We start from the raw sequence: 25,641 nt of genomic DNA on the forward strand, positions 1-25,641 counted from the left end.
ATGCAGTCAAAAAATCCTGGAAGCTCCCTGACCGTGCTGACATCAAGACATACCAAATGAAGCGTTTAGGCCTTCATGATTTCCCCCCAACTGCTTAGTCATGACAGATTCTATGAGGTAAATCACTGTAGTCATGAAGACAGTATAAAGGCTCACATATAAAGGCTTAAAATTCAATTTTAAACCTAAGCCCTTCGCACTTTGAGCTAAATTGAAATTCTGTACCGGTAGGGTGTTCCAATCCCGATGGACAGAACACATCTTTCTGAAGTGCGGCATTCCTGGTGAGTTTCCGAAGACGTTTCTTGCAGCCATCCTTATCTGAATGAAATATGGATATTAGAAGAGGCCATAAGGGTGACAAAGCAATACAAATGGCAAGTGCAACGAATTCTTATGCTGCAGGCCCAGCTACTGAATAAGTCACACATACTGTGTATTTCAGAACAGTAGAAGATCCTTCAGTTTATGAAGCATCGGAAACATTACAAATATACACAAGGACCTCTAAAGAATTCAGCAGTAGACTCCTTCCTATTCTCTACCTGTTCTCTTACCTACTCCTGTCCACACAGTCCACTGAAATTAAGTAACTGTCTTGCTTGTATGAATGTTAATAAACAGAAATAAAACTCATCTGAAAACTTTAGATGGGCAAGAAAACCCTATAGCGAACCTGTGGCGATTTCTGAAGCAGAAAGCAATATATTGGTCTTGTGTAATTGTTAGGTAGTTATGGCAATGGCTTACTATGACTTACCATGATACGCTGACAATGTTTGTACCCAAACTTTGTATCTCTTAGCGCATGGCTCAGCTACAGTCCAGCCACTTCTTCTTGATGTCCTTTGGCAGAATCCCAGACACAGGTAGGACTAGTGTCTCCTGATATAAAAATCAAGATGTGGAAGCTCTACACATACTGACTCAGGAAGAAGCACTCCTGAAATGTAGGTAATAGCCACAATAATATAAAGGTCTCAAATTATTCCATTTATTATTCATCCTCATGAAATACCTGTGCTAAGAGTCTGGCTGTATTATCCCCAAATTTAATTAAAAATTGCTGACTGCTACATAATGAAAAGTGGTCACATGGTTTGTGATATTGTCCTGGTTTCAGCTGGGATAGAGTTAATTTCCTTCCTAGTAGGTGGTACAGTGCTGTGTTTTGGATTTAGGTTGAGAACAATGTTGATAACACACCGATGTTTTAGTTGTTGCTAAGTGGTGCTTACACTAGTCAAGGACTTTTCAGCTTCCCATGCTCTACCGACTGAGAAGGCTGCAGGTGCACAAGAAGCTGGGAGGGGGCAGAGCCAGGACAGCTGACCCAAACTGGCCAAAGGGGTATTCCACACCATATGACGTCATGCTCAGTATATAAACTGGGGGAAATCTGGCCGGGGGGTCCGCTGCTCGGGGACTGGCTGGGCATCGGTCAGCAGGTGGTGAGCAATTGCATTGTGCATCACTTGCTTTGTGTATTTTTTTATTATTGTTACTATTGTTATTACTATTTTATTGTATTTCAATTATTAAACTGTTCTTACCTCAACCCACGAGTTTTCTCACTTTTACTCTTCCGATTCTCTCCCCCATCCCACCGGGGGGCGGGGGAGCGAGCGAGCGGCTGCGTGGTGCTCAGTTGCTGGCTGGGGTTGAGCCACAACAGATATAAAAGTGAATATAAAAGTCTACTAAGTATGTCATAGTAAAATGACCAGGAAAATACAGAAAGGAAACAAACAAACAGACAAAAGAGACCAAGTTAAAATCACCCATTTGAATTAATTTGGAAGTGAACTGAAAGGAATTAAATCAAAGAATTGATGAAAAAAAAAAAAGAAGCGTAGAGCTGGGGGATGGTCACATTTTACTTAGCTAAGCTCTCTGACTTTTCTTTAAATTGTAACCCAATATAGAATGACTGTGGTACTCAATTCTGGAAAGGAAGAAAGAGGTGTTCATCCTCCCAGTTGTTACCCAACAACAGTTATGACCTCCCGACAACTTACAGATAGAAACAAAGTATTCCTGGTTTGCGTTTTGGCTATTCACAGATAGCTTTTGCTAAAAGGTCTTGGTGTACCCTTTACTGGCACTATAGTCACCTCTATTTGCACAAATAAAGACATTACAGTAGTTATATTAACCAACATAATTAAAACTTTAAAAATAGAACATCTGTAAATGGTCAAAAGAAAGTGCATCAGGAAGGTTACTTCACACTCCAGTTGCCTTTTATAGGAATTCTTTCACTTTCCATGAATAGATGAGGTACAGGATAATGTGCCTGATTCCAGTCCTCCTACAGGCAAGGTGACTCTAATGAGAATGAGAAATAGTACAGACCTAATACTCCCTAACGAGAATAGCACAGACCTCAAACGAACCATTGGTTTGCTCCATATGCACTAGCTTTTTTATTATAATTACTTCCTGGCTCTTTCGTGCTCTGGTTTGCAGACTCAAACATCTCATTTCATGCGTTACAAGTTTATCCTTCTCAAAGGGCTTTTCTGTAGTGTGTTTTTTTAACATGTAAGAGAGAACAAAAATGGTTTCCTGTAACATTTTCTCATCTGTTGCTCCTTTCCCTCTGCTCCAAGCTAAGTATCTCAGGGGAGCTTAAGGCCAACTGTGCTATCTGTACTGCAGATGCTGTCCCATCTCATGACGTACCCTGGAATTCATGTATGACTCTGAGGAGACTAGACATATACATTCCATTTATCCCCAAGCCGCATACTAGCATAAAGCCACAAATGCACATAAAGAAGAGCAAAAAAAGGGGGGAGACAAAATTTCTAGGCAGCAAAGAGATTTAGACAAACTGGAAGTATTATCTATAGACACTATGCATCTCATTTTGTTTAGAAATTGATCATGAACAGATAACTTGTATTAAATTAATTTCCATTCTTAATTCTCTGAATAAGAGTTTAAATCAATCTATTTGGATTTAAGTTTTTATCATATGTTCCTAGAAAGCACTCATAGTCAAATCACTGGAGCAGTAAATCTACTGAGGAGCGGAAGTAAGTATTGTAGGGACAGTAGGAGACAGCAGATGATAAAGAAATATCCGATGACACAATGCATCTGTTGTCTGTGCTGTCATTACTTCTTGCCAAAAAAATAATGGCTTAATATATCTCTTCTCCATCTCTGCTTCCGATAAAAATCTAGTACTTACTCAACAGCATAAGAATGTAACTCGATCTGATCAAAGGTCTAGCCAGTTAGCTTTCCTTTGACAGAGATGAACAGTAGAAGGCTAAAGAGGAGTTTAGAACAGGGTATTGCGGTATTTCCTCAGTAAGGAACCCCCTAAGCTTCCAACAGCTCACGACCAGAAACCTTGAGTGTCTGGCCCTGTTACAGTAGCTGTGTTTTTAATAATCTTTGACAGGCTTTTTGTCATGAATTTGCCTTATTTGACTCTTTGAACGCATGCAGGCTTTTGTTATCTATATTATATTGTGCCAGTGGGTTTCAGACTTTAACTAAATATTGCATGAAAAGGAACCTCACAAAAAGTACCTCCAAAAATATTTTAAATTAAAAAATGTAACTTTACAAGCCAAACTCAGCCAGGAATTAGCTGTCGGTGGTTTTAACTAAGCTCTGGCATTTGTCTGAGAAGAATTTTCATTATGTCGAAATTAAGAATCTTTTCCCATCTGAACCACCATATGGAAATGCTTGTAATAAAAAGTCTAGAATTACTGAAATACTGTGTTTCTCGCTAGGCAGCTCTGCAGACCAAATGGTGCACTGTAACGTAATGTAAAAAAGAGATTAGTGACTTACTCAATTCATATCATGTAAATGATAGCAGAATAGGATATCTCACGTTGAACGTTACTCACAACTGCTCTAAGGCAATCATTATTCCACAATATGAATACATTAACATTTGATAATTTCTAGTATCTTTTAACATATAGTATCTACAGTTATCTGAAATTAACTCTTTTAAACATGCTACTTTAGAAAAGCAAAACCCAACAAATTAAGCACTGTATAATTATAGCAGAATATTTAATTCTACCAGAGAAATAACACACCAAGATTTGCTGTGAAACAACCTCTTTAAAACATTCAGTATACAGTAAGCATGCCATTTAACTTTTGAAGATATATTAGCATTACAGGGCTGTACCACTACTTGTCTACTTCCTAATATGTACCTCTTTACATTGTTGCTTCTCCACATCCTTTGCTGGGATGAGTTTGCAAAGAGGCAGCTCCATGCCATACTACTGTAAGGTAGTATGCTAAGGAAACGCACACGCTTTCAGGTACAGTGCTTCTGCAGACTGATGCAGCACCCAGAGCTGCAGGAAGCACAAAGGAAGAGTTAACCTGCCATCCTTTAGGAGACACGCTGCAAGACAGCGCACTACTAAGGCCCCGGAACAGAAAGCTCGGGGCAAACCACCCTGCTCCCCCCCTCAGCTCTGAAACCAAGCACCTTCGCCAGCACTTTCACTGCAGCTACGGTAAAGGGCTTGTTCTCAGCTTTGAACACCCGAGACAAATCACAGGATTTTGTGGGGCAAATCCTCAACCCAGCGGAATCGACGGCAACGTTAATACCGACGGGTACAATCTGATTGTGCGCTTGTTTCGCTGACAACCTTTCTATAACGAAAAAAAGGAAAAATAGAAGTTAAGTCTCCGGGGCTTCCTGATGACGATGACGACTAGTACCTGGGGCCAGTCCGTCCCAGCTAAGAGAGAGAAAGCCAGTTGCCCGGCGAGAAGGCCACCGTCTCCGATGGGCCGCGCCGCCCACCCAGGCGACGCCGCCGCCGCTCACGCTCCTCCCCCGCAGCGTCCCCACAGCAGAGACCTCCCCGGCTTTCCAGCAGGCGCCTCGGGCGACCTCAAGCCCTGCCGCCGAGAGCCGCGGAACGAGCGGAGCGCAGCAGAGGGCAGCCCGGCCGGGCCAGGCCGGCACCCCGCCGGGCGCCCCCAGCCCGGAGGCGGGGGCAGACGCCAGCCGCGCATGCGCCTCGCCTCCCCGCTGTCCGGAGGGGCGGCGGGCCGCGTTTCTTAGCGACGAGGTGCTGCCATGCGCGGGGCCCGGGGGTTGCTGCTGGCCCTGCTGCTGGCGCGGCTGGCCGCCGCTAGCCCCGGCACCCCGCCTGGAGCCGCCGCCGCTGAGCTCGCCGCAGGGGCCACGCATCGGGCTGCTCCCCGAAGCGAGGAAGCGGCCTCGCGCCGAGCCCCCGCTGCCCGCGCCGTCCGGGCCGGCGCCCAGATCGCCGCCGCCGGGCCCCGCCGCGGCGGTCCTGCTCCTCCGCTCCGCCGCCGCGCTCCGCGGACAGCCCGCGCCGCGCGCCACCGCCCCGCCGGCGGCGGCTTCCCCGCCCGCCACTTGCCGCCCGGCGCCTGCGGCCTGCGCGACCCCGGCGCCGCCGAGTCGTCCCGCCTCTCCGGCGGCAGCAGGTGGGCAGGGAACGGGCTCCCACCGCTGCTGGCGCCGCCCCGGCCGCTGCCGCGCGTGGGCCAAGGCGGGCCGAGGGACAGGGACCGGGCACCCGGCAGGAACCGCAGTTCAGCCGCGTTAGTTTCGCTGTCGGGTTTGCCACGGCTCTCGGGGACGGGGGACAGCTTACTTCTGAGTCGAGGGCTCGTGAAAGGCTTCCCGTGGCCAACGTTTTAATGGCCTAGGTAAAGCAGGGCTTGGTGACTCTGTGGTGAGGCTACAGGCGGTGGGAACTAGGAAGTCTTATCTTAGGAAAAAAGAACTTTAATATACAATTGGGAGACAGTAAAGCAGTTACAAACTGCGAGATGCTGTCAGTGAGGAAGGCAGTTTCAGCTATTTGGAGAGTAAAATCTGTGAGTGAACCCTGTCTTTGCAGATTGCAGTTGTGAGGAGGACCGAGAGGAGCTGTAATACACGGACACTGAATTTCTTTACCACTTTTTGTTCCAGGGAATTTTAGAGTGATTTCTAAATATACAAATAGAGAGTATCCACAAAGTTACTACAATGACGAGAGAGCCTTTCTGTAATTGATTGTCAATGCAAATTGTACAATCACTCATGTAAGCCGATGAAAAGTAATACTGCGTTCTGTTGCTGGCATTTAGTAATGTAAAATACAAAATTATGCAAGAATAGCCTCTTTAACAGTTTGCTGGGGGGGAGGGGGTCTTGTCTTTGCAGGTCTGTGAGTCAAGTGTGTGTGGAAAAATCACTCATCTTCAGAAGTAACACCCCTTATCCTACTGATACCGTGGCTGTCCCTGGTGGACATGATCTGCTGTTCTGTGTGCAGCTGGATGACTGTAAGTAACCTTTCTTTCCACACATTTAATTCATAGATTGCCTCTGCTTAAGGAATCTTTTTTTAAACTTACCTGTTATAATTGTTACTAATTATTTGGGCTGTAATAGTGCCAGAGAGACCGTAGTGAATCAGGGTCCCATCACTAAAGACAAACAAAAAAAAGAATATTGTACTCAGTTTGAGGGTAGGGTCTCTGGCTAAACACAAATCAGCCTTTATCAATTGCTTCTGTAACTGAGATACCTTCCTTACTTTGCTACACTTAAAGCAGCAAATAAGGGTGGATGTTTGAAATATACCACTATTATCCTTTTCAGAAAGTGATTTCTTACCATATCTTGGATTCTTTATTTCATATGCTTATTTTTATACTTTCTTCTCTGCTGGCAATGATTTTTCTCTAGTAATCGTATACCCTCGTACGGTATGCCATTAACACTTTTTTCTCTTTCTGCTTTCCACATGGTACTTCATTTAACTGATTTGGTGTCCAACTCTGGCATTCATTGCAATTCACTAGGGTCTCACATTTGAACACTCACCGTTTTCTCTTTTGAGCCTTTTGCCTGGGAGTTTTGACCCACAGTCCCATCTACTTCGGACCTAAATCATAGAGCATTTTAGGTTGGGAGAGGCTCAGGAGGTTAACTGGTCCAACAACTAGTCAAAACAGGGTTAGCTTCCTTTTATCTAGTCCTGCTTTCAGCTCTTCACAGATGTTGCCTGAATGTTTTGCCTACAAGGAAGAGCAAAGAAACAATGAGAGCCTCATAGTACATAGTATAATAGGTAGCAGTGCTAGAATTTCACCCATCCCAATTTTCAGTAGGTCTCAGAGTAAAGATAAATTTTGATGAGGGTTTAACCACAGCTGAAAGTGCTGTCAGGCTCCTGGGTATTCCAGCCTGTAACTTGGAAGTAGCTACATTTTATCCTTTTCCCACACTACCCATAGTGTCATAAAAATAGGATTAGAAGGATTCTGAATTTGTAATCTCATCCAAAGGAAGGATCATCTGTGTCCAGATTGATGGCACCAGATTTTTCTGGCCATTTAATATTTGGGCCCCATATCTATCACATGATTAGGACCACTGAACAAGCCGTAGACATTTGATTGCATGTGAACGTTAGGTGTGGCACACCTGGGAACAACAGAATTCACTGCTCACGTGGCCTTTTCCTTTTCTGTGCTTGTTCTTGGAAGAACATCTGGGAAAGACTTTATTTGGGATCACCTGAAGGATGATAAAGTTTTCTGGTAGAAACAGTGTTCTCCCCTTTGGCCTTCCCCAAGGAAATATGGAAACACATATGTTCTCATCAACTGATTGTGGAAGAAGCCTTTCCAGGGTGGATGGTGACATCTGACCACTGCCAGAAATATAATCAAGCCTGCTCCAGAGGGCCTCCTGTAAAAGGGCAAGTGGGAACAGGCTCTGAACCTAATGAATTATTGTGGCCATTAACAAAGAGATTGTGATGCACAAGTTGACTTCACCTCATTGAAACCATTGCTAGCAGATGCCAGAGTAGTGTTCAAGTTTTACTAATACTTCTTTATGATACTTCTAAAAGATGCAGGTTTTTCTTCCTCTGCTTGTCACTAATGGCTCTTCCACGCCTGTCCTCATTCTTTCTTGACTGCAGTACTTTATTTCAGCTGTCTTTCCTGAAGTGTAAAACATCCTTTGCTTCACCCAGTCATCTTTTCTTGCCTATTTTTCTGACTGTTGCCATCCTTTGATTGCTTTATTTTTCTACTTTTTCATACTGTTGTTCTCCATCTGACAGCTGTTCACAACTCTGGCATTCCTCTAACCTTGATAGCTCATCACACCCAATCTTCTCTTTCTTTTGTGCCCTCTGTGGCCCTTTCTTCCTTTTGTAATTTTTCCCAGTACTGCCTTTTCACTGTCTTGTGCTAAAGGTGGAGTTTCACATATGTCTTAAACTGATTTTAGACTGTATTGGTACTAAATGGAGCAGTGTGACTGCTCACCACGTCCCTAACAGTTCCTTCTGTCTAATGATCATGTAGCTGGCTGAGTCAGGTAGTCTTGCTGATCCAACTGACAATTAATTTATTAAGAGGAAGAGGTGAGTTCTCAGGGACAGTTGGAAATACTGGATATTTTCAAAATACTTAAAGTACTTTTAAAAGCATTCTTATTTCACATACTAGCTCCTCAAGATAACAACTTTGTCTCTAGTCTTTGTAGGTGTTAGGAGAATATTGCTGCTATTTCTGCTTCTAAATGAGTGGAAGAACTAATATGAGTGCATTTTAAAGTTACAAGAATCATTATCCATGAGCCTGACTCCTGGTTTTTTTTTTTTTTTGAAGTTTGTTTGGTTTCAGACAAATTAAATTGTCTGAAATTCTTTTTTGCCTTTTCCTACAAGATTAAATAGCCTTTAGTAGCTAGCATGCTTTCTTGAGCAAACTACACTATGAACAAGTTATATATGTCTTTTCTCTGAAAACTTGAGCAGTTTGAATATCTTAAGTTTTGCTGCAGAAGGCCTTTTCTTCCAGTTTTCAGGTATATTTTGCATTATGTAATGTTGTTAACCTGCATTCAGCTTTGGTAATAGAAGAGTACATAAAGAACTGCATTCCAAAGAAAAAAAATGATTGTGAGTAGCACAACTACCAGTGTTTTCTTTTTCAGTCTAATGATTATACCCTCAAGTGAATAATAAGAAAGTTGCTCTGTGCACCTATTTTTGTGAACCTTGTAGGACCTTAATACTCCTTCAGCCTTTATCTCCTTAAGATATTTAGTTGACTGCTTGACTAATGCTGTATTCGGATATAAAAATCTTTTATTTCTGCTTGCTGCTCTGTACATCTGAGGATCTGCTCTGCCCTCAAACAGCAGAATTACATTGAGAGCTTAAGTTCTTTTTTTTTTTCTCCCCCCCCCCCCCCCCCCCCCAACCTACTAGACTGCCTAAATTCTTTTTGGTACTACTGTAATCGAGGATACTGCCACTCACTCCTGTTGGTATGATCTGTAGTCCTCGAACCTTGTAAGACATTTTATTTGGATGTATTAAAAAGTTTATTGTTTGAACAAGTCCATTAGGATGAGTCTACATAGTATGTCCCTAATAACTTGCTATTTTATGACTTAGTGTTTTAGCATTAATAATTTAATACATTATAACATTGTAACCATACCGAATACCACTGGGTCAGGAGGGCATCACTGTGGGATACCAGTAGAAAGTCTGGGTTTTTTAGGATGCCTATTCCCTATTCATACTTACTTTGAGTTTTACCAACTTTAATTATTTTGAGTCCATTTAATGTTGGTTTTAGTGAACTCATATATTGGTAGTGTTTTGTCATTAAAATGTCATGTGTGTCTAATTTGGGCATCTTACAGAAATTAGAGCACATATTAAGATAGTTGTCTTAAGCAGTTTTCATGCTTTTTGGAAAGTCACATTTGTGTGTTAGCACCTGTTTCCCATGAAACAGTACAAACTAGTACTCATTATATCATCCTGTTCATAGCTCATATTAGCCTGTTAGCAGTGTTACTATGGATTAATTAATATAAGGCACTATCTAGCTTATAATTACTAAAGTTGTTCCTTTTAAAAATATTGGCATAATATTTACTTTTTCTTAGATCTCTCTTTTCTAGTAATTTGATATTGGCGGATTTTTTTTTTTTCTCTTTTCAACCTTTAGCAAAGCTGAACTATTTCCAACAGCCACAGGATATCAAAGAATCTGATTTTTTGAAGTTCTTGGAGAAGTATGGCAGACACTCTTTCTTAGCACCATCACAAGTCCAGCCATCATTCTCTGCCTTTTACCGGGTGAGTTGAAAGAAAATAGCAATCAGTTTGCAGATACACTTTTACTAAAGCTGTCTGTAATGAGATCTAATGAGAACAGATGGAAAGATTCTTATTTTTCTACCTATAATCCATATTATCACTCATTTCTTTTCATTCCTTATTGTGTAAAAAGTTTCTGATTAGTTTTCTTGTATTTAAAAGTTTGGGCAACCCTTTAGACAAAAAGGGTTTGTATAGTATACAATATATATACGTATAAAGTATAGTATACTATACTATAAATTTATATAGTATAGTATATAAATATATATAGATAGAGAAGTATAAATGTGCCTCTGTGCCCTGATGATGTCATCACCTTGTGCTTGGCCTTAGTATTCCATAGTCACTTTGCCTGTGATTTCTCCAAATTGTCTTTTCAGGCTGGTGATCCAATCCTAATCTACTTTGATTCATCATCTGTACTGAGCACGCTTAGACAGCCAGTAAAAATGGGAGCCAGTGGACTTTGTGTTGATGGAAATCCTGCTGGTTAGTAAAGGGGGAAGAATTTCTTGGGGTGGTTTGCTTCTGTTTTATATGTTGTCGTGTCTTAACTCAGGCTTCCTGGACAGTAAAAGCACAAGCTGTACTCGGATTTTTGCCAACTTGAGCAAGAGCTGCGTTACTGATCCTGCCCTAGATGCTGCCTCCTACTACCGTGACTTCACCGTGCTAAAGGTACATGTCATATTTCTTCCTTTTGCTCAACGTCTTATTTGCTTGACTTTCCATTGCCTTCCATTGCAACTTCAGCTAAATGGAAAACTAAGTCACCTGGTATGTCATCCCTGATCTCCCGCTTGTTAAGGCCTTCTTGCTGGAAATCCTGTCAAAAATGTCATGATTTGTGATAAACCCTCAATTCAAACTACTTTCCAATAAATTTCAGTTATTAGCAAATTCTTAATGCATTTAACAGGTACTTCATTGACACTTCATAGTTTTAATGGTTTAACTAGAACTCTCTTGCATTTTAAACAGACTGTTTATCAAAGTATTTCTATCTGTTCCATCAACTTGGTCAACCAAGCAATGCATGTTCTTAGTAAAGAATGAGGATGTTTGACACGATATGTTATCTCTAAAATCATACTGAAGGCCAGTTATCAATATTAGCTTTATTTACATTCATAAATTGAATTCATATCAATTTCTCCATTATTTATCCTGACAATAATTTCAAAATAACCGAATTGTTATTGTTCTGGGTTTATAATGCTGGTCTTACTGAATGTTAACATTCAGTATCTCCTTTCGCCTTCTAGAGTTTCTCTGGTGTTCCAAGATAAAACGACAGTGTAAATATTAACACCTTATTAAGGCTAATGACTCAGTTTAGCCTTATATTGGAAATATAAATCTACATAACTGTAGTAGAGAGTCTTCTATTGATCAAATTTAACTCATGTTTTCAGGGCTTGCTTTGTCACTGTGGCCAAAATTTAATTTTTCCTTAAATGGAAGCTGAAGTAATTACTTGATTCCAGAAGGGGGAGCTCCAGGAATGGGTCAAAGATGCTGATATTTTAAAGTATCTGCATTCTGCGGGTCATTAGCAGGGCCAAGAATAAAATTTGTCTTCTGATGTTCTAAAAATGCTTTATGTGGATTATGTCTGTGATTTCTAGGTTGCAAACTGATGACAATTTTTACATATCTGGAATAAACAAAGTAATTTTTGTCAATATAGTATGTAGGGTCTATTTAGTGATGTTTTCATGACTTTAGGCACTTGCAAACACTGAAAATTGGTTGTTTTTGTGGTGTTGTATGTTGGTTTGTTTGTTTTCCCAGGTCCCAATTAATGACACCATTGTGCAGGCCATGAAGGTCAGTCTCTATTGGCAATGAAAATAATTTCTGCTTATGAAATAAAACATATCTGGAATCTTAGGCATTCATAGTAATGCCCATAGGTTGGGAACTTGGGAGAATGGGAATGTTCTGTGTCTGAGACAAGATTTTTTGGACAAAAGTGTGACATTATAGAAAAAGAAGGGATATAAGGAAAGATGTACTTTTAATTGAATGGGCATAGATAGGGCTGGAGTCAGGGAGGTAGCTTGTTTTCTTAGAAAAGATTGGGCATCTGGAGCAGGGTGATGTGTCCACAGAGCACAGCTACAGCAGCAAGGTAAATCTGACTTGGATGGAAAAGCAGTGGAAAAGAGTAAGAAAGGCACACTCCTTTTAAAACAATTGCTAATTGTTAATATGCTTACTGTCTCCAGGTAGAGGTCACCGCAGTCGCACCACCTGGAGCTCCCCACATGAAAGACAACATATGTAACAATGTTGTTTCTGAGGTATCTGAATCTTCTTTCCTTTGGGGAGCTCAACACTAGCTTAAAGTCACTGTCCTATTACCTGCCTCCGCCTCTGATTCTTCTCTGAATTGGACTTTCAGGTGATCTATGAGATAGAATTCAGTGGCACACATGGGATTCAGAGTGTTTCCGTCCGGTTCAAAGTGAGCAACATCTCTGGGAACTCAGGATCCTCTCTGCAGCAGCACTTCACTTTGCACTTCTGGGTCAGTGTCCCCATCCTCCCTGGGCTCTTACCGAGTTTGTAGTCTGTAGTTTGTGACCCAGTTTTGTACAGATGAGATGTGAAAAGATTAGAGCAGTGTCACTGTGGTATGGTAGTACCAGAACCCTGGGACACAGCTGGTGGTCGAAGGAAGGAGGGGACACTGCTCTGGTCTCAAGTAAACCATGTTAGTAGAAAAACTCAGGCTCAGTGCAAGCATGCAGTCTTGCACTGCACCAGTTTGAAGGGTCTGATTATTTTTATCTGACTATTTTTTGCTGTTGTTTTGATTTGGGTTTTTTTTTTTTTTTGGTGGGGGGAGAAGGGGAGAGGATGAGATCAGCGTCACCAGCACGGTCTTGTGAAGGAAAGGGTTGGAGCTGGTGCTGTGTCTGAGGTGTTCAGTGTTTGTGAACAAAGTTGCTAAATTTATTCCAGGTACTTATTTAACTTTGCCCGTGCAGCGGGAAAAAGAGTTACTTTGGAGGGGGTGGAAATCTGGGAAATGCTAATGTGTGTTGAAGTTCATATAAACCTTGTCCCATAGAGGCAATGTAAAGTGGGATAAGTGGTGACCTCAGGGGTTGATAAGTGTGCAGTGCAACCTTGCAACCTTGCTGAAGTTATCCCCAGAGGCTCTCCCCATAAAACAATTTAGAAGTGGAATCTGCCACTCAGAGTTGGGGTCAAGGCAGGGTTTGTTCTGCAGGTCATCTGTAGAAAATTGCCAAGACTGATATGTTCACTTCCTTAGAGACAAATGCTGAGCAACAGGAATTCATTGTCTCAAGAACTGTCCTGGTGGTATCCACATTTCAGGGTACTGACATTTAGTTTTTTACCTCCCGGACTGCAGATGAACTTGCCAGGTAAGAAAGAGGATTTGGAAATAAATAATGGAGGTTTTAGTAGTGCACAATATTCAGTCATTCAAAAAATGGGTTACATTTACATTTTTGAGAATGTGAATTTGATCTTCTGAGATGAATGGATCTCATTGGTGCTAATGTTTTCTTCTTCCTTTTTCTTTCCTTTGCCTCTTTGTAGACCAGGACTCTTTCTCATACGTTGCCTAGAAGTGGAAACCCTGGCTACATCACCGGAGCACCATTGTTGGTTGCAAACAGTGGTGCCATGCAGCATGTATCCTTTTTCTGCTATCAAGTTTTATTTATCACTGGGTTTATTGACTTCTGGTACTCTACTGTCCGGACTTCTGAGATTCTACCTTCACCTGTGAGGGCATACCTCAGTATTACATTGCAGCCATCAGCAGGCCTTTTGGTCATGACTGAATTGGAGTCCTGTGTTAGGGATAAGGAGCAATTTGGGGTGAGAGGATTGTTAAATACAAGTTGGGTGTCCTATATTGTCTGTTTATGCTTTTGTTTGGCTTCTTGACATGCAGTCTGTCAGATGAGCATTTTACAGAGCAAAGGTGATGGAAGTTGCTCACAGTTCTTCAGACACACAGTACAATTTGGAAGAAATATGAGGACAGGCTGCAAGCTCAGGTAACAACACACTCTGCGGTCACCCTTCCTGACACATTTGGAAGGTGTGGACTCACTTAGCACATTTTTCCGTGGTTTCTCACCACTGCTGTGGAGCCTAGGTCCTTCCCTGAGGTCACCAATGGGTCTCTACCGATCTTTCATATACTCCTAAGAGGACCTGAATATCAGAGAGATGGTGGACCTCTAGAACAATCTGAACATTGTGAAGGTCTTCTGGGACATTTTGAGGCTGTAGTCTGGCAACATGTCTTGGGCAAGAGTAGAGTCTGTATTTGAGGAGTGAATTATAATGGAACCTTAAAAAGTGATTGTTTTGATAATTTGGATCATTCTTTTGTTGGTGACAGGGCAGGTATACGACCACTGATGTGACAAGATGCTAAAGAGCTGTCAGTTTTCCTTATCATGGTGTTACCCTGTTATGTTCTTCTTCTCCCTTCTCATTGCAGAGATGATTGAAACTGCATCCATTTAATACCAATACTTCCGTAATGATTCTGTTGACTCATTACAAGAGTGGAACAAATGCTCGTTATGAAGGAAGGATGTTGATAGTGGTTTTTTTCTGTCCTGGAAATCACTTTGTCAAATCTGTTATTTTCTCATTTCCAGCCTATCCCCAATACTGGAAGAAAGTAACTGTAGTTACATCCAGCAGAAGTTATACAAGGCTCTTCAGGGGATGAACAGAGCAGAGGACCTTGCTATAACTGGCAGTGCTCATTCAACCCAGGCAGAAGAGTGGACGACCATTCTGATTCAGAACTGCAGTGTGCAGGTAATATGAATGCAAAAAGACCAGCTGTGAGTATTTTTCCTTTCATATCTTTGTCTTGCCTTGGGGAAGCGTGGTCATGGGAAAAAAAGAACCAGCTTGTTCATCTGGGCTTACTTTCTTTGTGTGATGATCTACTGATTCTCAGGGGTCTTAATGCCTTTAAGCAGTCATTTTTATTATGGTTCATATTACTAGGATACTTACTAAACAAAAAAAAGCCCCTGACAGATTTAGTATCACTTGAATCCTGTTCCTGCTATTTAAATGGGCAAAAAGAGTTTAAAACTGAATCCAGTGTTGTATTACCTAGTTTTCTGACAGCCTTCTATAACTAATACTACCTGGTTACTTCCTATTATTTTGATGCTTTTATTATTATCATCCTTTCTGATTTTCCAGTTTCTAGGGATATTTATACATTACCTAATAAGGGTAAAAGTTTGCGATCCAAGTACTTATGGAGGAGGGAAATTCTATTTTAATAATTATTAATCTGTCAGGAGATGGCCTAATAGAATGCAAAATCCAAGTGGTAGAGCTGAGACAAATTCTGTTTGGAAATGAGATGACAACAAGATGGATATAGCTCTAAAATGGGTGGCTGACCTGACCAGAAGTTATGGGGTTAGTGCTGAAGTGACTGATTCAAGTTCTGTGACCTATGCTATCCAAAATATTAGACTTTGACCATAATGGTCCTTTTTCACCTTGAAAATACTATATTAAGGTGTTTGGGGTATATTTCATTTTCAGGCTGTGAATTGCACTTCCTGTTGCACGGTTCCTGTGACCCTGGAGATACAGATATTGTGGACCAAGGTGGGCCTCCTGTCCAACCCACAAGCTCAAATACTGGGTGCACGGTACTTTTATCAGTGTCATCCCCTGAAGGTATGGAATTTAAAACCCCTCCCTCACACACAGAGGCAATTAAATGGGATTCAAAGGTTATTTAAGAAGCAAGAAATCAAATGGTCTTGATTTTACTGAGTTGAGATTTACTGAACTTTAGCAGTGGTCTGGCTGCAATGGCAAAAGTTTGTATTTAACAGCTCCACAGAGGAAGGTGGTTTTATGGTCTTATCAGTACTGTCCTCAATCAGTTGTACAACTGGAAAAGGTATCTTCTTTCCAACCCCAAACCACCTTCTGCCACTTAAGGACTCAAACTTTATACCAAGCATAATTAAAAGTTTAAAGTTGTAGTTACAAACATTCAATAACTACATGTTTATCTAGTTGTCTCTTAAAGTCTCGATATGGAATTTGAGTTGATTTATATTTCACAGACTCCACAGCGTGCTGATAATCTGTGCAGGAAGATATTTCTATTCCTCTAGTGGTTCTGAAATCACCCACAGGTAGCTGAGGAGGAGGCTAATGCTGATGGCAGCAGATTTGAAGAATTAGGGGGAAAGGTTGTAGGCCAGAAAGCAGGTTTCTAAGAGAAGATTACATGATGGAAACATTCAAGGTCAGGTTGGATGGGGCTCTGAGCAACCTGATCCAGTTGAAGATATCCCTGCTCATTGCAAGGGGGTTGGACTAGATGACCTTTAAAGGTCCCTTCCAACCCAAACTATTCTATGATTCTATGATGTCAGCAGGAAGGTGGAGCTAACAGGTCCGCAAAGGAGAATGAATAGTCTTTTTCAAGCGTGTGTCAGTGGATTCTGTTCTGGTGCAAGGCTGGATTCCTGACATCACAAAGTCTTTTGGGCAGCACATACATTTCAAGGCTTCAAAGATTCTATAGGTATGTCGGGGATAAAAGGAAGACAAGGGAAAATGTGGGCCCTCTCCGGAACGAAATGGGAGACCTGGTTACCTGGGATATGGAGAAGGTGGAGGTACTCAATGACTTTTTTGCCTCAGTCTTCACCGGCAAGTGCTCGAGCCTCACCGCCCAAGCCACAGAAGGCAAAGAGAGAGATTCCCCATTCTCTCACAACTGGGAGAATGAAGAACTGCCCACTGTGGGAGAACATCAGGTTCGAGACCATCTAAGGCACCCAAAGGTGCACAAGTCCATGGGACCCGATGAGATCCATCCGCGGGTCCTGAAGGAACTGGCGGTGAAGTTGCTAAGCCACTATCCATCGTATTTGGGAAGTTGTGGCAGTCCGGTGAAGTTCCCACTGACTGGAAAAGGGGAAACATAACCCTCATTTTTAAAAGGGGAAAAAAGGAAGACCCAGGGAACTACAGGCCAGTCAGTCTCACCTCTGTGCCTGGGAAGATCATGGAACAGATCCTCCTGGAAGCTATGCTAAGGCATGTGGAGGACAGGGAGGTGATTCGAGACAGCCAGCACGGCTTCACCAAGGGCAAGTCCTGCCTGACTAACCTAGTGGCCTTCTATGATGGAGTGACTACATGAGTGGACACAGGAAGGGCTACAGATGTCATCTGTCTGGACCTCTGTAAGGCCTCTGACATGGTCCCCCACAACATCCTTCTCTCTAAACTGGAGAGGTATGGATTTGATGGGTGGACTGTCCGGTAGGTGAGGAATTGGTTAGATGGTCGCATCCAGAGGGTAGTGGTCAACGGCTCAATGTCCAGATGGAGGTTGGTGACGAGTGGCGTCCTGCAGGGGTCCTTATTGGGACCAGTACTATTTAATATCTTCATCAATGACATAGCGGGATCGAGTGCACCCTCAGCAAGTTTGCAGATGACGCCAAGCTGAGTGGTGCAGTCGACACGCCAGAGGGACGGGATGCCATCCAGAGGGACCTGGACAAGCTCGAGAAGTGGGCCTGTGTGAACCTCATGAGGCTTAACAAGGCCAAGTGCAAGGTCCTGCACATGGGTCGGGGCAACCCCCAGTATCAATACAGGCTGGGGGATGAAGGGATTGAGAACAGCCCTGCCGAGAAGGACTTGGGGGTACTGCTGGATGAAAAGCTGGACATGAGCCAGCGATGTGCGCTCGCAGCCCAGAAGGCCAATCGTATCCTGGGCTGCATCAAAAGAAGCGTGGCCAGCAGGTCGAGGGAGGTGATTCTGCCCCTCTACTCTGCTCTGGTGAGACCCCACCTGGAGTACTGCGTCCAGCTCTGGAGCCCTCAGCACAAGAAAGACACGGACCTGTTGGAGCGGGTCCAGAGGAGGGCCATGAAAATGATCAGGGGGACAGAACACCTCTCCTATGAAGAAAGGCTGAGAGAGTTGGGGTTGTTCAGCCTAGAGAAGAGGAGGCTTCGGGGAGACCTTATTGCAGCCTATCAGTACTTAAAGGGGGCTTCTAAAAAAGATGGCAGCAAACTTTTTAGCAGGGCCTGTTGTGACAGGACAAGGGGGAATGGCTTTAAACTAAAGGAGGGTAGATATAGACTAGATATAAGGAAGAAATTTTTTACGCTGAGGGTGGTGAAACACTGGCACAGGTTGCCCAGAGAGGTGGTGGATGCCCCATCCCTGGGAACATTCCAGGTCAGGTTGGACGGGGCTCTGAGCAACCTGATCTAGTTGAAGAAGTCCCTGCCCACGGCAGGGGGGTTGGACTAGATGACCTTTAGAGGTCCCTTCCAACCCAAACTATTCTATGATTCTATACTTCTCTGCAAGCTCTTTAGGGGGAGCAGCTGACTGCCCATGGTGTTCTCATGGCAATGAGGTATGACATGGCAAGTGTCTGTCTGATCTGTTACTACCCTTTGAACTTTAGACTCGGTCTAAATGAGATTTTACATCACTTGTTTGGATGTGTCTCATGGTACCTCTTCATCCTCCCTTCTTGCAACATACAGGAAAAGAACATGATAGGAAAATGTTCACCTTGTAAAACACATGTTGCCCTGAGGCAAACTGAAACCCCCGCCCCACGAAGATATTTTCTAAATCTGAGCTGTTACATGGCTCCATTAACAAAACATCTGTCTGAGGAGGGAGACTTGCATGCCTAGTAGAAGTGCAGGGTGCATATCCCTCAGTTAAGGATTAGCCAATCTAGAACTATGCGATTCAGATTTCATCTGTTTGAGCAACTGATGCTAATTACTTTAGAGCTGTAAGGTATATTGCAAAGCAAATGATAAGAAAGCAAGTTTGTGGCAGCGAGAAAAAACCACACCATTAAAATCAGTACCGACTTCATCAGTAGCAATCCACAAATTAGCGTTGTTAGTAAAGACATTTTAGGAAAGGCACCAGTCGGTACCATACCCAGCAGTTAAGAATTGCAGCCATTTGTAAGCATACCAGTGAGACCACCAATGCATGCTGTATATTGCTTTACTTTTAAATTATGTCACTTCCCAGTTTTAGCCTACAGATTCTCTATCCAAGAACTATCCATTCTTTAGAGAAAACCTTTTCCTTTAGACCACACTGTGTCTCTGGAGAGTTGCCTTAGTGACTGACCGAAAAACAGAACCCAGGAAAGACATCCCATTTTCTACACCCATCCACAGTATCTGGTCACAGTTGTGTTTGGACTTCCTGAAAATACAAGACAGTCTTAAATGATGTAGAGCTATACAGGAGCATGCTGGAAGTTGCTTGTGGCCGTCTTCTCCCAGCTGTTGAGGAGGGGTTGTGTATGGGGTTTTTTCCCCGCTAATCTCTCTGATTTTAAGGCAGATTTTGAAGGTCCAGACACAAAGCCAGAATCATTTTGAGGCTTCTTGTTGACTAAGGTGATTGTGCCTACTGTATGTTTACTCATTGATAGGAGAACTTATATCCATCAGGAGTGAAGGGGGAATTCTAATTGTAACTGCTCAGCAGTGGTAATTTGTGACCAAGGAATGATCCAGTATGGAAGGCAAGAAGGCGGCCCAACTGCAAGAAGGGGTTAAACTGGCTGGAAGCAGCAATGCCAGAGACAGACTCCTTGCAAGGGAGTGAAGTTTCCCTTGGTGATGAGATAAGAAATAGCCTCAGCATTGACTTGTCCTGGAATGGGAACGCTCAGGGCCCCAAGCTCAGGGGTCACCTTTGGGCAGCAGAGCTAGGCTGGGGGATGGACCCACAGCCGGCCTGAGGTGCCCCATGCTGACGCTCTCGGGATTGGTGCTGGTGCAAGTGTATATAAGGAATCTGCTCGTGACACATCTCTGCAGACTCCATGTAGAACCATGTATTGCAGTAGGACTCTGCCCAATGCATTGTTCATTACAGTTTTCTTTTATATTTAAGCACAAAAGTGTTTTTAATTTGCCTCGAGAGGTACCACAAAATTCCCCAACAGGAGTCTCAGGATTTTTCTCTTAAGAGTCATGAATTCTGTCTTGGAGCTTTTTTGAATGCTTCCTGCACAACTTTGCTCTAAAGGCAATCTTCCAAATTGTTTCCAAGGAAGTGAATGAGGTGGTGATTTCTCAGATTGGCTTAAACCAGTGCAAACACAGAAGGTATGCTGCCAGTAGATTCCCTCTCTTGAGGTTAGCATGCAGAGCTGGGAAGCCAGGGTAGGGGGTTGCTCTTTTGGCAGCAGCATGGTCTTAAATCAGCCCAAGCTAGCCATGAAACTTCACGCAGCTCAAGGAGCAAGTGTATGAGTTTACAGCATTCTATTGAAACAGAATGGAACTGAGGCCTTAGAAGTTCAGTCACCTGTTCCATCTTTACCAACTGACCTACCAATCTGTCTCATTTCCGAAACAAGATCCTAAAATGTGAGAAATAAATTCATTGTTGTATTGGGTCCCTGCTTTATTTTATTGATATTTTATTGGAAGGATCAAATCTTGTAGCAGTCCTGTCGGTTTCTGGCAGCCATCACCTGTTCAAAGGGCCAGGTGATCTTATCTTACATAAAATATATAATTTTATAAAAAATAAAGCTGGCTTTGCTTCTGATTACCAACTAGCTGATATGTCTTTCCTCTGAATAGAAGGCTTACTCTAGCAGAGCTTGAGTCACTGCTTCCATTCTGGAGATCTGTAACATATGATGCATAGTAGCTACTGATCTTTCCTGACACCCGTACCCTTGATTTACCTGCCAAGTATCAATTTTGGGAAAGAGGAGTTACTCCTCTAAAAAATATATCTGGAACACTTAACTCCTACCATCCTAAAGACATCTTGCTTGCCCATTCTTTACAGTGGGTCTCCATTAGCAAATCGAGGAGAGATGCATCTTTTGTATTAAACTTGCTAAACTCTTTGTGCTTTCCTTCTTGTTACAGTTCCTAAGCACAAGCGTGGTACCTTTGACAACTGTCGTTACCTTCACTGACATGACGGAATGGCCAGAACTTCCACGAGGCCAGCCCCAAATGCATTGGAAACTCCCTTTTGACATCTTTTTCCCATTCAAGGTGGCACCGAATTTGGAAAGAAGTTATAGAGGTGATCTGGCTGTCTATTTTTTTTTGATTCTAATAATGTTTAGTATTCTCTGCTTTTGAAAAGTCAAATAGATGGGGCCTGTACTTAAAGTTCGGTGAGTAAATTGATACATTCAGAACTATGATCCAGATCATGAGACTTCTCAGGTTCTTATACTGTGCCTATGATACCAATGTGCCTTCTGTTCTTGGATTAAGCCACATGACCAGCTTCTGTCCCGAGTCCTCTCATGCCCCTATTCTCCGTATGCACCATCTGTGAACCTCACTGCAGTGAAGCACTTGAGAGATGGAGGGATCAAGAGATATTGCATTAATGAGGAACAAGGAGGAGGCTGTTCAAATGAGCATTCCATGTTCCCAGAAACCAAGAGTGCTTTCTAAACCGAGGAGTATGGAGAGAGGAGCAAGGTTCAATCCAAGCATTTTGGAGCTACATGCAGTCATCTTCCTGTTGGAGAAGCATCTGATTTTTCTACATGGAACTAACTGAACATTTAAAATACAGGAGCCCTCCGAGGTGGCCTGAATCATTATTTTATGAGTAGACATGTCTGCCAGTCACCTTTTAACCTGTCCTTGTTACATGGCAGCCATGCCTCTGTGACAGTTTTGGACTCTTATCTATGTCTTTTCAAATACAGACATTCAATTGAAATTTTCGTGTTTTAATCACTGTTTACATTAGCAATAGTGTTACACAAAGCAAAGTAATTGTAAATGTCCCATCCTCTGAAAAACAATTGCATTTTAGTTGTTTGTCAAGACAGCTTCCTTCCTGATCTTTTTTTTTCTTGAAGAAACAGGCCCGAATATGGATTTTCCTAGATAAGAAACATTCTCTTGTGGCTCCAGATAGGAACTGGGCTGATAATGATAGCCATTGAAATTCTAGGTAGTACATCACAGTGAGTTGTGAACAGTCCTAAAGAAAAAAATCAATTATTTTAGGAAGAATGTGTAGATCTATTATGAGACTGAAGCTTACCGCAATACCTTACCTTTGGCTCAGTCTCTGGGCTCAGAACATACGTTTATTGTTTTTGAAGTTGAAGGTGATCTAGTCTGCCCCACTCCATCACACAGGCTAAGGAAATCTGCTCAATCATTCCATGAGGTTGTTGGATGACAGTATATTTTTTTTTTAGCAAAGTATTTATTATTTATCTTAAATTCTTCAGATGATAGAAAAATCTGTCCCATCTAATGTCAAGTAATCCAGTGAATCAATAATGGGCAAGAAAATCGGAGAAATCTGGCCTACCTTTAACAAAATGTATTTGTTGCTTTTGTACGTATACTGTGTATAGCAACTTTGTTGCTCTTCCTCATTACAAACTTAAACAGAAGAGTGCAAAAACAAACTGAAAACCTTGTAATTAGTCAGGATATCAAAGGAGATAACATGAATAAAACAAAACCATGACCCATCTAAAACATGCAGATTACAGGGTAACGTCACATATTTTAACTTTCTGATTGTTTGCATGGTTTATTAGCTTGTGTGGGAAAATAATGGAAGACTGGTGAGGAGGATTGTAAACACACTCAAGTGACTTGCAGCTGGGGTGTTGAAAAACACATATATCATACTAATTGTTCTTTGACCTTGTGTATTGGACATCTGTGTTTAGATAACATAGGCCTGTGATAGACTTAGAGGCACCCTTTCGAACATGCTTGAGATTCCTGCCCTGCTGTGGGAAAGATCAGAGCACAGTGGTAAACTACGCCTGCCTGAATCCTTGATAAACAGGTGAAAACAGCAGGTTTGTTGATCCTCCAGCACGGACTGAGCTCTGCAGTGCCTGCATTCCTGCTTGTGTGCCCCTGCCCAGGTGCTGCTTCAGGGATTCCCCGTTGGTGAGGTGACAAAAACAAATTTACTCTTTGCATTTCATCTGTAGTTTTGTGGTTTTTCCTGCGTCCTGCCTGTGCCAGCTCACACAGCTTGGAAAGAATTCTGCGCAAGTGTCTGCTGCTTCCATTGCTTCCGATTCTGGGGCAGCCCATGAAAGCCAGTCTGAACACACGTGCATTCTAGTGTTACATATGGCTGGTGGTACCAGTACAGCAACAAGCTTTGATTTTAGATAGACGTGGCTTCTCAACTGTGCCTGTAATATCTTTGCAAAGCTTAGGCAAAACACATTTGTAGCATATGTCACATATCCTCTCGTGCTCCTAATTTGTGGAATCCAGGAAACTAATTCAGAGGTGACAGTAACTGAATTGAACAACGGGTTAGTTGGAGAAACTTGCCAGACATTGTGTTGCCAAGTGTGTCAGGATACAGCTGGAATGAAAAGGATCTGGCATCTCTGTTTTCCGCATTATTGAGATAATTCAATTAGGTGATTACAGAGATTTTTTTTATTCTATGAGCTGCAAATACATGGAAGTGCTATAAGAATGCATCACCTTACTATTGTAATTCTCCAATGTTGTATTTTCTAGCACACATTTGGCTCCTCTGACATTTCCTCATTGCAGGAAACGGAGCTGGAAAGAGCCTTGTCTATAACCTGGTCTAGCCTGACTTAAGGCATGTTCAGTTCTAGCATATGGATGCGAGTTTAGAGTCTGCAGTTTCCTATGACAGTTTATTTCAGTGTCTACTTTGTCATGTTATGTTTTTCCCCACTGCCTGAACTTAAACGGCCTCTGTTGCAATTGAATATCAGGCAGCAGTATGACGATGTCACACACAAGGCAGACTCGTATGTCAGATATACAGAATGGGGTATTTACACTCCATGTCAAAGGGCTGAGACAATGCTGCATAACTTCTCTGCTGCCAGCATTCTACCTGAAACCATCTTTCCAATGTGTCCTGTTTTGAGATGGTAAGTCTATTTTTACCTTGTCCGAGTGAAAGATGCAATTTTGGATTACAAAGTAGGAGCAGAGTTACAGAAAGTTAATGAAGTACATTGTTAGTAGTGATGTGAATCAGGCTGCCCACCCAGCTCTTACTTAAGATCACTCTATGGGGTTGTCAGATTGTTGTCATGCTGGAAGTGAAAAGCAGTGAGTGTTTTCATTCTTGCTGTCTGAAAGAGTACCACTTTGGAGTACCACTTCAGAGTACCACTTCTTGCTTTCATCATAGATTCTTCCCCCCCACCCAACAAACAGAAATAGTGAGAATGTGAATTTCTGAAATGAAATATTCTGAGATCATTCTCCCCTTCTATAATGTAAGAATATAAATAAAATGCAAAAAAAAAGCTACAGGAGACATCTTAAAAAATTTTATAAGCTCCTTAGTGAGCTTCCATTTTCTTCTGGCACTAAGTACATGAGCCACTGTTAAATTTGTTTGCCAAGTTTTAGCCACTGCTAACCACTGTAGGGTTTGTATCGAAAGGAGAGGTGTCTTACATACTGTGCTCCTAATACTTGGCTTCTTCATCTGGCTCAACTTACTCTTCCAGTGTGCCACTGTATGTCCATGCACCTTAAGAAACAATTATTGTAAGAATACGTAAACATGATCCTGCGACACGTTTGCAGTCCTCCCGACAAGATCACGTATGCGACCCACGTGGCACAGCATGCACTGTGTCACTAATGCCTCCTATCAGAGGGACCTCGCGCCTGAAAGTTTTCCTAGAAAGCACACTTCCCTCTAGCACTGCTTTACACCCACCTGTGCTGGAGTCCGAGTCCTACCGACATCAATACTGGACGGTCAGGGTGAGCCACAAGTTAACGTTGCCCGATACCCGAGCGTAGCTGCCTTTCACCCTCAGCCTCCCTCGGAGCCTCCGAAGCCACCGCGGCTCCTCCCGCGCCCTGCGGCGGGGCTGAGCCGGGGAGAGGAGAGGCCCCTTCAGCAGCGATCGCACTCGAAGAGCACGCGCTGGCTGTAACGGGAAAAACTAGTTAATACACAAGAAATCCTTAAATACTCACTTCAGCAAAGCCAACAACCACAGCCAAACGGCTCACAGGTGCAACAACCCAACGGAACTTGACGCGCCCCAGCTGAAGAGGAAGCCGGGGGAGGGGCTGGCTGAGGCCGGCCGGGCGGGCGCTCTCCCTCGCCGCGTGCTGCCCGCAGCAGGGGCTCTGCTACAAAATAAACTACCTCCCGGCTCCGCCCAGAGCCGGAACTCGACAAAAACCGCCGTTGGCGAAGCTGGCGTCCCGCTATCGCGATTGCGCCCAGTTGTAGCGGAACGCTCCTTCTGCTGCCGCCCTGCGGGCCCGGTCCACAGAGCACTCGCTCGCCCGAGCACCTCTCCCCCGCCGGAACGCCGCTGGCAGGAGTCCCGCCAGGCGAGCGCGAAGCTACCGGCTCAGGCCGCCCTCCCTCCCTAGCGGGGGCGGGGCGG

General features: G+C 43.1%; 2 protein-coding genes across 4 annotated transcripts in view; one reads left to right on the forward strand and one right to left on the reverse strand.

Annotated features, from left to right (window-relative positions):
* Window positions 1–875, reverse strand: part of CFAP46 (cilia and flagella associated protein 46) — a gene marked incomplete at its 5' end in the record, with an annotated part of 91,877 nt that extends 91,002 nt beyond the window's left edge. The window contains 2 exons of the mRNA XM_076338020.1: window positions 226–321; window positions 761–875. Of these exons, the coding sequence (XP_076194135.1) occupies window positions 226–321; window positions 761–875 (211 nt within the window). The remainder of the gene's footprint in view (window positions 1–225; window positions 322–760) is intronic.
* Window positions 876–5,083: 4,208 nt separating this feature from the next.
* TCTN3 (tectonic family member 3) lies at window positions 5,084–21,959 on the forward strand. 3 transcript variants are annotated; one of them, XM_076339288.1, is made up of 14 exons: window positions 5,084–5,460; window positions 6,188–6,309; window positions 10,018–10,148; window positions 10,553–10,661; window positions 10,732–10,850; window positions 11,967–12,002; window positions 12,404–12,478; window positions 12,580–12,705; window positions 13,752–13,847; window positions 14,121–14,218; window positions 14,834–14,999; window positions 15,753–15,890; window positions 21,140–21,302; window positions 21,500–21,959. In XM_076339288.1, the coding sequence occupies exons 1-14, from the start codon at window positions 5,084–5,086 to the stop codon at window positions 21,505–21,507; spliced, it is 1,764 nt and encodes a 587-aa protein (XP_076195403.1). In that variant the 3' UTR covers window positions 21,508–21,959. The 3 variants fall into 3 exon arrangements, with proteins under 3 accessions (XP_076195403.1, XP_076195402.1, XP_076195404.1); XM_076339287.1 differs by having other exon boundaries at window positions 21,140–21,959; XM_076339289.1 differs by having other exon boundaries at window positions 15,753–15,818; window positions 21,140–21,959.
* Window positions 21,960–25,641: the final 3,682 nt, after the last annotated feature.

Source organism: Aptenodytes patagonicus, chromosome 5, assembly GCF_965638725.1.
Source record: "Aptenodytes patagonicus chromosome 5, bAptPat1.pri.cur, whole genome shotgun sequence".
In the NCBI taxonomy this organism is placed as follows: domain Eukaryota; kingdom Metazoa; phylum Chordata; class Aves; order Sphenisciformes; family Spheniscidae; genus Aptenodytes; species Aptenodytes patagonicus.

Bases quoted from the DNA above. Each gene is read 5' to 3' on its own strand.
- TCTN3 (XM_076339287.1), top strand. From the start codon at position 5,084: ATGCGCGGGGCCCGGGGGTTGCTGCTGGCCCTGCTGCTGGCGCGGCTG. The intron at 12,706-13,751 runs GTCAGTGTCCCC...GCCTCTTTGTAG, and splicing joins ACTTCACTTTGCACTTCTGG to ACCAGGACTCTTTCTCATAC. The intron at 15,000-15,752 runs GTAATATGAATG...TTTCATTTTCAG, and splicing joins TTCAGAACTGCAGTGTGCAG to GCTGTGAATTGCACTTCCTG.